The sequence below is a fragment of the Telmatherina bonti genome, assembly GCF_933228915.1.
Source record: "Telmatherina bonti genome assembly, chromosome: 22".
Lineage (NCBI taxonomy): Eukaryota > Metazoa > Chordata > Actinopteri > Atheriniformes > Telmatherinidae > Telmatherina > Telmatherina bonti.
Window position 1 is genome coordinate 4,981,852 of NC_136631.1, and position 14,364 is coordinate 4,996,215.

Below are 14,364 nucleotides of genomic sequence, written 5' to 3' on the forward strand. Positions count from 1 at the left end.
CTGCATGTTTCTGCTCAGGCTCTCATTTAAAAAGGCACTTTTCACAAATGCTCCCTCATTGAAGGGCCAGGCTCGTTTTACCATCTGATTGCTGTAGCTTGAAATTGACTGACTACTGTCTACTGTCCTGATTGACGCACCACCAGGTTTGTAATATTAGCAGAACGTGCTGTATAGTACTGGCGGGGCAGCTCTAGTAGTCACTAGGAGTTGTCCCGTGGGCTGAATATAATCACTCTGCTGGCCAAAACTGTCTTAGTAAGACGTCTCAGAGAACCGTTGATGGACAATATGATGCTATTCTGACGATAAATCAACAAAATCCTGGCATGATACTTCTGCGGCGGAAACATCCGCCGAGCAGAACCTTCCTCGCGTGGGGTTCTGAGAAGTATCATCTGACTGGTTGGAAAATTGAGGTGTGCGTGGCTACGGTGGAGAAGCAGGAGGAGGAAAGCTGCTCTTCCACATTTCTGCTGGTGAACAGAAAGTAGGAAACAGTTTCTGACACGTGGCATTTAAAGACACGTGCCCGGTCACGTGCACAACACGCCATGCCACAAAGGTTCTGAATAAATATGACACAACTGGTCATTTCTTTTCTGCAGATAAAAGCACAAGCATCCCCGACCCCGTCGTAGACCGCGCTTCTCGTGACGTATGAACCGACCATTGCAAACTCTTTTCTTGTTTTGCGATCTTGAGAACAGCTAGAAGTTCTCGCTCCCTGCAGAGGACGTAACAAGCTCCAGAAACACACACAGACAGGATCGGTAGGACGCCTGGATGAAATGTAAACACACCAACACTGAAAATGATAGAAGTGTGTTTTTTCTTCTTCTCTGTATTTGCCCTGGTTGTCTTCTTCAGTGTGTTTGTTCATTGCAGATATCATACCTAAAATGTTTTTTTTACCACAGCGCTGTTCCGTCTCGGACCAGCAGGGGGCGCCAGACTGACGCTGCTTCAGTCAGCATTTAATGTTTCAGATCCATGAGAGCATTTTGACAAAATGACGCGAGTTCAGGCAGTTTCCTGTTAAAAATGTTTTTTAGTTTCATCATTAAAGCCACAGTGTGAAACAACAACAACAAGGTTTCTTTGGTATCTAACAATCCTGCTAAATGTATTTTATCTTTACGTAGAATAAAGTGTTCATCAGCTGCTGCAGCAGGTTCTGTTCAGGTCATTTCACCTGCTGGTGGTGGACGGCTGCTGGGAGGCGTTATCCCCATCTGGACCACTAGATGGCGACACTGTTACACACTGCTACTTTAAAGACAAATTAATAAAACAAAAAAAAAGTGGAGTGATGTTGATTTGGACAGGATCTGATGATGACTCAGAGCGCTCACCTGGCTGCAGGTGAGCGATGGAGGCGGTAAAAGCATCTGACTGTTGGTTACTGCAGGCAGATACCATGGTAACAGAGGAAGACGTGGATCGCTGATCTGGTTCTAGACGAAGATCCGCATCAGTCTGATGCTGCAGACGCTTCATGCATTCCACACGCCTCCCCTGACCCGCCACGGTTCTGGTTCCTACGTGGGAGGTGGCCCATCGTAGCGCAGCATGATGCTGAAGGACCGGGCGAAGTTGTTGGTGAGCGAGCAGCTGCTGCCTTCGTCCATGAAGGGCAGCAGGAAGGCGAAGAGCAGCAGAGCGAGGAGGAGGAGCCACAGAAGAAGAGCCAGGCGACACGCCCTCTGCAGCAGGCCACATGTCTGCAGGTCAGATCAGAAACAGAAGACACATCTAAGGTCCCGTTTCTCCTTTTTACACGCTGCTGTAGCTCGTCCAAACCCCGTTACTGGCATCCGGGTGAAAACGTTGCCGGTTGCTACGTCAGACAAAACAGCTGGTATCCATGGCAACCGAATGGCAACAAACTGAAAGATGGCCTCTTGTTCTAGCTGCCAGCATTTTGGACAGATTTCTACTTCTGAAGATGTTGTGTTGCTAACGTTAGCGACATTAGCATGCTAGCTATCCTTCACAAACGTTATTGATTTGCTGTTAGTGATTATGTAGCGATGTCAGCTAGGGGCAGGAAAATCTAATTGAATATCCTGATTTTTTGCTTCACAATTTTAAAATAATTTTTTTTGTTAAAATATCAATTTTTTAAAATTTAAATAAAAATAATCCATTACAAAACCGTTGCCACAGCCCTAATAAGAGCCCAATGACAAATGTTTAACGTTAGCGACATTAGCATGCTAGCTATCATTCATAAACGTTATTGATTAGCTGTCAGTAATTATGTAGCTATAAGAGCCCAATGACTAATGGGAACGTGAAACATGATGACCTTTGCCAACGAGTTGACGTTTTTACCGGCTTCCATCTTTGTTTGCAACTTTAATAAAAAAATAATGTGTGGATTTCTGCGACACTCATGTCGTGTTTTATCGCCTGTGGAGAGGGGCGTAACCATACTAACATTACCTTCTGGATCTTTGCTCTCGTGGGCGGCTCCTCCTGATTGGCTGCAACTCTCTGCAGAGACATAAACGTCAACTTGATGAAACAGACCCAAATAAAACCATTTCTATGCGATAAATACCTTTTATTGATTAATCTAATGAAATCCTACACCAACTTAAGCACCGCATGTTGTCCTCGGGCTTCGGTAACACACACACACACACACACACACACACACACACACACACACACACACACACACACACACACACACACACACACACACAGCGAATAAAAATAGAAAACAGTCTGGCGGCTGGCAGGGACAAAAGCACGTCGTCCGTCTGCGGACAAGGAATTTGATTTTTACTAATTCAGTTTCACAAAGTTTGTTTAAAAAAAACAAAAAAAAAAACAAGAAAGGAATCAGAAATTAAATTTTTCTCACATCGACACCGCCTTTGGTTCTGGTTCTGCTTCTGTTCCTGATGACACCCCCATCCATCAGCTTGGACTTGTAGAGCATCCATCGGTACCGAAGCTCCTCCAGAGGAACGTTCTCTGCTGGATCTGGACCGACCAGACTGCTGTTCTGCTCCTGCAGGAGCAACTGGAACAGCTCCTGACCCTCTGAAACTCTGGACCGGAGACCCTGCAGCAGAACACAGATCACTGCTCCACACCTGTTCCACACCTGTTCCACATCGGTTCCACACCTGTTCCACACCTGCTCCACATCTGTTCCACACCTGCTCCACATCTTTTCCACACCTGCTCCACATCTGTTCCACACCTGCTCCACATCTTTTCCACACCTGCTCCACATCTGTTCCAAACCTGCTCCACACCTGTTCCAAACCTGCTCCACACCTGTTCCACATCTTTTCCACATCTTTTCCACACCTGTTCCACATCTTTTCCACACCTGTTCCACATCTTTTCCACATCTTTTCCACACCTGTTCCACATCTTTTCCACATCTTTTCCACATCTGTTCCGCACCTGCTCCACATCTGTTCCACACCTGTTCCACATCTGTTCCACATCTGTTGCACACCTGTTCCACACCTGTTCCAAACCTGCTCCACATCTTTCCCACATCTGTTCCACATCTGTTGCACACCTGTTCCACATCTGTTCCACATCTTCTCCACACCTGCTCTACATCTTTTCCACACCTGTTCCACATCTTTTCCACACCTGCTCCACATCTTTTCCACACCTGTTCCACATCTTTTCCACACCTGTTCCACATCTTTTCCACACCTGTTCCATATCTGTTCCACATCTTTTCCACATCTGTTCCACACCTGTTCCACATCTTTTCCACATCTGTTCCACACCTGCTCCACATCTTTTCCACATCTGTTGCATACCTGTTCCACACCTGTTCCACATCTTTTCCACATCTTTTCCACATCTGTTCCACACCTGTTCCACACCTGTTCCACATCTTTTCCACATCTTTTCCACGTCTGTTCCACATCTGTTCCACATCTGTTGCACACCTGTTCCACACCTGTTCCACATCTTTTCCACATCTTTTCCACACCTGCTCCACATCTTTTCCACACCTGTTCCACATCTTTTCCACATCTGTTCCACATCTGTTGCACACCTGTTCCACATCTTTTCCATACCTGCTCCACATCTGCTCCACACCTGTTCCACATCTGTTCCACAGCTGCTCCACATCTGTTTCACACCTGTTCCACATCTTTTCCACACCTGTTACACACCTGCTCCACATCTGTTCCACACCTGTTCCACATCTGTTCCACACCTTTTCCACATCTTTTCCACATCTGTTCCACACCTACTCCACATCTGTTCCACGCCTGTTCCACACCTGCTCCACACCTGATCCACATCTGTTCCACACCTGTTCCACACCTGTTCCACATCTTTTCCACACCTGTTCCACATCTTTTCCACATCTTTTCCACACCTGTTCCACATCTTTTCCACATCTTTTCCACACCTGTTCCACACCTGTTCCAAACCTGTTCCACATCTTTTCCACATCTGTTCCACATCTGTTCCGCACCTGCTCCACATCTGTTCCACACCTGTTCCACATCTGTTCCACATCTTTTCCACATCTGTTCCACATCTTTTCCACATCTGTTCCACATCTGTTCCACATCTGTTCCACACCTGTTCCACATCTGTTCCACATCTGTTGCACACCTGTTCCACACCTGTTCCAAACCTGCTCCACATCTTTTCCACATCTGTTGCACACCTGTTCCACATCTTTTCCACACCTGCTCTACATCTGTTCCACACCTGCTCCACATCTTTTCCACACCTGTTCCACATCTTTTCCACACCTGTTCCACATCTGTTCCACATCTGTTCCACACCTGCTCCACATCTTTTCCACACCTGTTCCACATCTTTTCCACATCTGTTCCACATCTGTTGCACACCTGTTCCACACCTGTTCCACATCTGTTCCATACCTGCTCCACATCTGCTCCACACCTGTTCCACATCTGTTCCACATCTGTTTCACACCTGTTCCACATCTTATCCACACCTGTTACACACCTGCACCACATCTGTTCCACACCTGTTCCACATCTGTTCCACACCTGTTCCACATCTGTTCCACACCTGTTCCAAACCCGCTCCACATCTTTTCCACACCTGTTCCACATCTTTTCCACATCTGTTCCGCACCTGCTCCACATCTGTTCCACACCTGTTCCACATCTTTTCTACATCTTTTCCACACCTGTTCCACATCTGTTCCACATCTTTTCCACATCTGTTCCACATCTGTTCCACACCTGTTCCACATCTGTTCCACAGCTGCTCTACATCTGTTCCACATCTTTTCCACACCTGTTCCACACCTGCTCCACAGCTGTTCCACACCTGCTCCGCATCTTTTCCACATCTGTTCCACACCTGCTCCACATCTTTTCCACATCTGTTCCACATCTGTTGCACACCTGTTCCACACCTGTTCCAAACCTGCTCCACATCTTTTCCACATCTGTTGCACACCTGTTCCACATCTTTTCCACACCTGCTCTACATCTGTTCCACATCTGTTCCACACCTGTTACACACCTGCTCTACATCTGTTCCACACCTGCTCCACATCTTTTCCACACCTGTTCCACATCTTTTCCACACCTGTTCCACATCTTTTCCACACCTGTTCCACATCTGCTCCACATCTGTTCCACACCTGCTCCACATCTTTTCCACACCTGTTCCACATCTGTTCCACATCTGTTGCACACCTGTTCCACACCTGTTCCACATCTGTTCCATACCTGCTCCACATCTGCTCCACACCTGTTCCACATCTGTTCCACAGCTGCTCCACATCTGTTTCACACCTGTTCCACATCTTTTCCACACCTGTTCCACATCTATTCCACATCTGTTCCACACCTGTTCCACATCTGTTCCACAGCTGCTCTACATCTTTTCCACACCTGTTCCACATCTTTTCCACACCTGTTCCACACCTGCTCCACAGCTGTTCCACACCTGCTCCACATCTTTTCCACATCTGTTCCACATCTGTTGCACACCTGTTCCACACCTGTTCCAAACCTGCTCCACATCTTTTCCACATCTGTTCCACATCTGTTGCACACCTGTTCCACATCTGTTCCACATCTTTTCCACACCTGCTCTACATCTGTTCCACACCTGCTCCACATCTTTTCCACACCTGTTCCACATCTTTTCCACACCTGTTCCACATCTTTTCCACACCTGTTCCACATCTGTTCCACATCTTTTCCACATCTGTTCCACACCTGCTCCACATCTTTTCCATACCTGCTCCACATCTGCTCCACACCTGTTCCAAATCTGTTCCACAGCTGCTCCACATCTGTTTCACACCTGTTCCACATCTTTTCCACACCTGTTACACACCTGCTCCACATCTGTTCCACACCTGTTCAACACCTTTTCCACATCTTTTCCACATCTGTTCCACACCTACTCCACATCTGTTCCACGCCTGTTCCACACCTGCTCCACACCTGATCCACATCTGCTCCACATCTGTTCCACACCTGTTCCACACCTGTTCCACACCTGTTCCACACCTGTTCCACATCTTTTCCACACCTGTTCCACATCTTTTCCACACCTGTTCCACATCTGTTCCACATCTTTTCCACATCTGTTCCACACCTGCTCCACATCTTTTCCACACCTGTTCCACATCTGTTGCACACCTGTTCCACACCTGTTCCACATCTGTTCCACATCTGTTCCACATCTTTTCCACACCTGTTCCACACCTGCTCCATATCTTTTCCACACCTGTTCCACATCTTTTCCACACCTGTTCCACACCTGCTCCATATCTTTTCCACACCTGTTCCACATCTTTTCCACATCTGTTGCACACCTGTTCCAAATCTGTTCCACATCTGTTCCATACCTGCTCCACATCTGCTCCACACCTGTTCCACATCTGTTCCACAGCTGCTCCACATCTGTTTCACACCTGTTCCACATCTGTTTCACACCTGTTCCACACCTGCTCCACATCTGTTCCACACCTGCTCCACACCTGTTCCACATCTGTTCCACACCTGTTCCACATCTTTTCCACACCTGTTACACACCTGCTCCACATCTGTTCCACACCTGTTACACACCTGCTCTACATCTGTTCCACACCTGCTCCACATCTTTTCCACACCTGTTCCACATCTTTTCCACACCTGTTCCACATCTTTTCCACACCTGTTCCACATCTGTTCCACATCTGTTCCACACCTGCTCCACATCTTTTCCACACCTGTTCCACATCTTTTCCACATCTGTTCCACATCTGTTCCACATCTGTTGCACACCTGTTCCACACCTGTTCCACATCTGTTCCATACCTGCTCCACATCTGCTCCACACCTGTTCCACACCTGCTCCACATCTGTTTCACACCTGTTCCACATCTTTTCCACATCTGTTCCACACCTGTTCCACATCTGTTCCACAGCTGCTCTACATCTTTTCCACACCGGTTCCACATCTTTTCCACACCTGTTCCACACCTGCTCCACATCTTTTCCACACCTGTTCCACATCTTTTCCACATCTGTTGCACACCTGTTCCACACCTGTTCCACATCTGTTCCATACCTGCTCCACATCTGCTCCACACCTGTTCCACATCTGTTCCACAGCTGCTCCACATCTGTTTCACACCTGTTCCACATCTTTTCCACACCTGTTACACACCTGCTCCACATCTGTCCCACACCTGTTCCACACCTTTTCCACATCTGTTCCACACCTACTCCACATCTGTTCCACGCCTGTTCCACACCTGCTCCACACCTGATCCACATCTGTTCCACACCTGTTCCACACCTGTTCCACATCTTTTCCACATCTTTTCCACAACTGTTCCACATCTTTTCCACATCTTTTCCACACCTGTTCCACATCTTTTCCACATCTTTTCCACACCTGTTCCACACCTGTTCCAAACCTGTTCCACATCTTTTCCACATCTGTTCCACATCTGTTCCGCACCTGCTCCACATCTGTTCCACACCTGTTCCACATCTTTTCCACATCTGTTCCACACCTGTTCCACATCTGTTCCACACCTGTTCCACATCTTTTCCACACCTGTTCCACATCTGTTCCACACCTGTTCCAAACCCGCTCCACATCTTTTCCACACCTGTTCCACATCTTTTCCACATCTGTTCCACATCTGTTCCGCACCTGCTCCACATCTGTTCCACACCTGTTCCACATCTTTTCTACATCTTTTCCACATCTGTTCCACACCTGTTCCACATCTTTTCCACATCTGTTCCACACCTGTTCCACATCTTTTCCACACCTGTTACACACCTGCTACACATCTGTTCCACACCTGTTCCACATCTTTTCCACACCTGTTACACACCTGCTCCACATCTGTTCCACACCTGTTACACACCTGCTCTACATCTGTTCCACACCTGCTCCACATCTTTTCCACACCTGTTCCACATCTTTTCCACACCTGTTCCACATCTTTTCCACACCTGTTCCACATCTGTTCCACATCTGTTCCACACCTGCTCCACATCTTTTCCACACCTGTTCCACATCTTTTCCACATCTGTTCCACATCTGTTCCACATCTGTTGCACACCTGTTCCACACCTGTTCCACATCTGTTCCATACCTGCTCCACATCTGCTCCACACCTGTTCCACACCTGCTCCACATCTGTTTCACACCTGTTCCACATCTTTTCCACATCTGTTCCACACCTGTTCCACATCTGTTCCACAGCTGCTCTACATCTTTTCCACACCGGTTCCACATCTTTTCCACACCTGTTCCACACCTGCTCCACATCTTTTCCACACCTGTTCCACATCTTTTCCACATCTGTTGCACACCTGTTCCACACCTGTTCCACATCTGTTCCATACCTGCTCCACATCTGCTCCACATCTGTTCCACAGCTGCTCCACATCTGTTTCACACCTGTTCCACATCTTTTCCACACCTGTTACACACCTGCTCCACATCTGTCCCACACCTGTTCCACACCTTTTCCACATCTGTTCCACACCTACTCCACATCTGTTCCACGCCTGTTCCACACCTGCTCCACACCTGATCCACATCTGTTCCACACCTGTTCCACACCTGTTCCACATCTTTTCCACATCTTTTCCACAACTGTTCCACATCTTTTCCACATCTTTTCCACACCTGTTCCACATCTTTTCCACATCTGTTCCACATCTGTTCCGCACCTGCTCCACATCTGTTCCACACCTGTTCCACATCTTTTCCACATCTGTTCCACACCTGTTCCACATCTGTTCCACACCTGTTCCACATCTTTTCCACACCTGTTCCACATCTGTTCCACACCTGTTCCAAACCCGCTCCACATCTTTTCCACACCTGTTCCACATCTTTTCCACATCTGTTCCACATCTGTTCCGCACCTGCTCCACATCTGTTCCACACCTGTTCCACATCTTTTCTACATCTTTTCCACATCTGTTCCACATCTTTTCCACATCTGTTCCACACCTGTTCCACATCTTTTCCACACCTGTTCCACACCTGCTCGACAGCTGTTCCACACCTGCTCCGCATCTTTTCCATATCTGTTCCACACCTGCTCCACACCTTTTTTCCACATCTGTTCCACACCTGCTCCACATCTGTTCCAGACCTGCTCCACATCTGTTCCAGACCTGCTCCACATCTTTTCCACACCTGTTCCACATCTTTTCCACATCTGTTCCAGACCTGCTCCACATCTTTTCTACACCTGCTCCACATCTTTTCCACATCTGTTCCAGACCTGCTCCACATCTTTTCCACACCTGTTACACACCTGCTCCACATCTGTTCCACACCTGTTCCACATCTTTTCCACATCTGTTCCAGACCTGCTCCACATCTTTCCCACACCTGTTCCACATCTGTTCCACACCTGTTCCACACCTGCTCCACATCTTTTCCACATCTGTTGCACACCTGTTCCACACCTGCTCCACATCTTTTCCACACCTGTTCCACATCTGTTGCACACCTGTTCCACACCTGCTCCACATCTTTTCCACACCTGTTCCACATCTTTTCCACACCTGCTCCACACCTGTTCCACATCTTTTCCACATCTGCTCCACACCTGTTCCAAACCTGCTCCACATCTGTTCCACATCTTTTCCACATCTGCTCCACACCTGTTCCACACCTGTTCCAAACCTGCTCCACATCTGTTCCACATCTGTTCCACACCTGTTCCATACCTGTTCCACATCTTTTCCACACCTGTTCCATACCTGTTCCACACCTGTTCCACATCTGTTCCACATCTTTTCCACACCTGTTCCATACCTGTTCCACACCTGTTCCACATCTGTTGCACACCTGTTCCACACCTGCTCCACATCTTTTCCACACCTGTTACACACCTGCTCCACATCTGTTCCACACCTGCTCCACACCTGTTCCACACCTGCTCCACACCTGTTCCACATCTTTTCCACACCTGCTCCACACCTGCTCCACACCTGTTCCACATCTTTTCCACACCTGTTCCACACCTGCTCCACATCTTTTCCACATCTGTTGCACACCTGTTCCACACCTGCTCCACATCTTTTCCACACCTGTTCCACATCTTTTCCACACCTGTTCCACACCTGTTCCACAGCTGCTCCACATCTGTTCCACACCTGTTCCACAGCTGCTCCACATCTGTTCCACACCTGTTCCACAGCTGCTCCACATCTGTTCCACACCTGTTCCACATCTTTTCCACACCTGTTCCACACCTGCTCCACATCTGTTCCACACCTGTTCCACATATTTTCCACACCTGTTCCACAGCTGCTCCACATCTGTTCCACACCTGTTCCACAGCTGCTCCACATCTGTTCCACACCTGTTCCACAGCTGCTCCACATCTGTTCCACATCTGTTCCACATCTTTTCCACACCTGTTCCACACCTGTTCCACAGCTGCTCCACACCTGTTCCACATCTGTTCCACATCTTTTCCACACCTGTTACACACCTGCTCCACATCTGTTCCACACCTGCTCCACATCTTTCCCACACCTGTTCCACATCTGTTCCACACCTGTTCCACACCTGCTCCACATCTTTTCCACATCTGTTGCACACCTGTTCCACACCTGCTCCACATCTTTTCCACACCTGTTCCACATCTGTTGCACACCTGTTCCACACCTGCTCCACATCTTTTCCACACCTGTTCCACATCTTTTCCACACCTGCTCCACACCTGTTCCACATCTTTTCCACATCTGCTCCACACCTGTTCCAAACCTGCTCCACATCTGTTCCACATCTTTTCCACATCTGCTCCACACCTGTTCCACACCTGTTCCAAACCTGCTCCACATCTGTTCCACATCTGTTCCACACCTGTTCCATACCTGTTCCACATCTGTTCCACACCTGTTCCATACCTGTTCCACATCTTTTCCACACCTGTTCCATACCTGTTCCACACCTGTTCCACATCTGTTCCACATCTTTTCCACACCTGTTCCATACCTGTTCCACACCTGTTCCACATCTGTTGCACACCTGTTCCACACCTGCTCCACATCTTTTCCACACCTGTTACACACCTGCTCCACATCTGTTCCACACCTGCTCCACACCTGTTCCACACCTGCTCCACACCTGTTCCACATCTTTTCCACACCTGCTCCACACCTGCTCCACACCTGTTCCACATCTTTTCCACACCTGCTCCACATCTTTTCCACATCTGTTGCACACCTGTTCCACACCTGCTCCACATCTTTTCCACACCTGTTCCACATCTTTTCCACACCTGTTCCACACCTGTTCCACAGCTGCTCCACATCTGTTCCACACCTGTTCCACAGCTGCTCCACATCTGTTCCACACCTGTTCCACAGCTGCTCCACATCTGTTCCACACCTGTTCCACATCTTTTCCACACCTGTTCCACACCTGCTCCACATCTGTTCCACACCTGTTCCACATATTTTCCACACCTGTTCCACAGCTGCTCCACATCTGTTCCACACCTGTTCCACAGCTGCTCCACATCTGTTCCACACCTGTTCCACAGCTGCTCCACATCTGTTCCACATCTGTTCCACATCTTTTCCACACCTGTTCCACACCTGTTCCACAGCTGCTCCACACCTGTTCCACATCTGTTCCACATCTTTTCCACACCTGTTACACACCTGCTCCACATCTGTTCCACACCTGCTCCACATCTTTTCCACACCTGTTCCACACCTGTTCCACAGCTGCTCCACACCTGTTCCACATCTGTTCCACATCTTTTCCACACCTGTTCCACACCTGTTCCACATCTGTTCCACACCTGTTCCACAGCTGCTCCACATCTGTTCCACATCTGTTCCACACCTGTTCCACAGCTGCTCCACATCTGTTCCACATCTGTTCCACACCTGTTCCACATCTTTTCCACACCTGTTACACACCTGCTCCACATCTGTTCCACACCTGTTCCACATCTTTTCCACACCTGTTACACACCTGCTCCACATCTGTTCCACACCTGTTCCACATCTGTGCCTCATCTCAGGCCGATGATGATGAAGATGAAGGTCAGAGGTCAGGGGTCGTGATGAAGAGGTTTATGGCAGACAGACCTGCAGAACTTATCATGTGACCTGTTACCTGCAGCGTCTCCTGCCGGGTCCGGACCTCGGCGGCGCTGAGTTCTGCCCAGTTGGAGTTGTAGATCTGGATCAGGAGGTCATTCTCTCTGGACAGCCAGGCCTCGAACTGGTTCCATCTGGTTCTGTCTGGTCTGTTGAAGCCCTGCAAGAACCAACGATCCGGGTTCAGAGTCTCGGCTGCTGGATGCCAACAGAACCACCGCTGGGATCGGATCCTAGACCTCCGTTTGGTTCTGGTTCCTGTGGAGTTCAGAGACATGAAAACACCGACCTGTCCTGCTGACGTCGTCTCGACGTCTCGAAGAGCAGAATCCGCCTCTTCCTCTGACGGAGGGAGCTGGTTCTGGACCGGTGGTTCCAGCAGTTCCCGGTTCTGTCTGGGAGGTTCCAGCAGTTCCCGGTTCTGTCTGGGAGGTTCCAGCAGTTCCCGGTTCTGTCTGGGAGGTTCCAGCAGTTCCCGGTTCTGTCTGGGAGGTTCCAGCAGTTCCCGGTTCTGTCTGGGGGTCTCGGTGGACCCGTCCAGCAGCCTGACAGACAGACAGACAGTCAGTCTGAAGAACACGTTTACATGGTTGCTGCGGACGTCAGCGTACCTGTGCAGGTGAGAGCTGGAGGAGAACAGCTCGGCCCAGAACTGCCTGAGGCGCTGGAGGTCTCCCCGGATGTGGACCTGTCCATCCTCCGAAGTTCTGTTCAGAACCCGCTGGGCCTGGACCTCCACCTGCTCCAGCTGGACCTCCTTCTCCAGGAACTCTGCCAGAACTCGCTGTGGACACAGACATTAGTGTTGGTTCTAGAGGAGCGGAACCTTCTGCACGGGTCAGCAGAGCACGGACCTTGGCCTCGTGGCGCCGACCCTCCAAGCTCCACCCCCCCGACGGGCCACAGAACGAGTCCAGTTTCTGCTGCGTGACCATGATCCAGTTCTGGATGCTCAGCAGGCCACTTTGGAAGTCCTGATGCTCCGAGACGTCCTCCTGACTCTGCTCCACTCTGACCTGCGCACACGGGCAGAACAGAACCCCGCTGAACCGACCCACAAGCAGGCAGAACCTGGAACTCCGACCCGGCAGCTGATTCTGACCCGACTCACCCTGACTCTCCTCTGCAGCTCCTTCCAGTCGCCACACAGCGTCTCGCACCGGCTTCTGTTGCTCTGACTGCCGGAAACCAGCGTCTCCAGAACCGACAAGTGGACCTCCAGGTCCTTCTGCAGAACCTGCACACACACATTCTGGTCTCAGAACTCCGCCGATTCTAATGGGTTCCAGAAGGGAAAAGTTCTGACCCAAACCCATTTCCAGCAGCAGAGCTGGGTGGGACATCAGGTCAGGACTCAACCCACCTGCAGCGACCTGGTTCTGGTTCTGACTCACCAGAAACTGGTCCAACTGACTTTTCTTGGCGAGGATGTCGGGCTGCAGGACGTCCGCTGCCAGAACCCGGTCCCTGAAGGCCTCCAGCTTGGACCGGATCAGATCCTGGGTCTCACTGAAATCTTTGGTTCTGGAAATTAAATCCTGACAGAGACAGAACACGAGGTCGGGTCGGGCTTTTAGTTCTACTCCACAGAGAGTCTATACATTCAGACTGTGGTTCTGAACAGACTGGCCGGTTTGGACCTCGTGGTCAGCCAATCAGAACCGACACCTGAACAGGAAGTCCAGTCCAACAGTCCTGATCCAGCAAACACCTGAGGAGATTTACTGAAACCTGTTCGGTCAGAACCAGTCGGTCCGGTTCTTCAGGAAAGGAT

At 49.5% G+C, this 14,364-nt stretch overlaps 1 protein-coding gene across 2 annotated transcripts in view; it reads right to left on the bottom strand.

Annotated features, from left to right (window-relative positions):
- Positions 1 to 1,076: 1,076 nt before the first annotated feature.
- The window catches only part of syne3 (spectrin repeat containing, nuclear envelope family member 3), a 34,113-nt gene continuing 20,825 nt past the window's right edge, over positions 1,077 to 14,364 (bottom strand). Inside the window, exons 10-19 of one of the 2 annotated variants that reach the window (XR_013771778.1) lie at positions 13,985 to 14,128; positions 13,702 to 13,827; positions 13,445 to 13,606; positions 13,202 to 13,374; positions 12,880 to 13,135; positions 12,607 to 12,750; positions 12,463 to 12,506; positions 2,876 to 3,079; positions 2,449 to 2,499; positions 1,635 to 1,724 (exon numbers count right to left, since the gene is read on the bottom strand). Coding sequence is in view for 1 of the 2 variants with exons in the window: in XM_079262286.1 (XP_079118412.1) it covers positions 1,542 to 1,724; positions 2,449 to 2,499; positions 2,876 to 3,079; positions 12,607 to 12,750; positions 12,880 to 13,135; positions 13,202 to 13,374; positions 13,445 to 13,606; positions 13,702 to 13,827; positions 13,985 to 14,128 (1,443 nt within the window). In the remaining variant the exon portion in view is untranslated. Of the gene's footprint in view, positions 1,725 to 2,448; positions 2,500 to 2,875; positions 3,080 to 12,462; positions 12,507 to 12,606; positions 12,751 to 12,879; positions 13,136 to 13,201; positions 13,375 to 13,444; positions 13,607 to 13,701; positions 13,828 to 13,984; positions 14,129 to 14,364 lie in introns of both variants that reach the window. The other variant, XM_079262286.1, reaches the window with a different exon arrangement.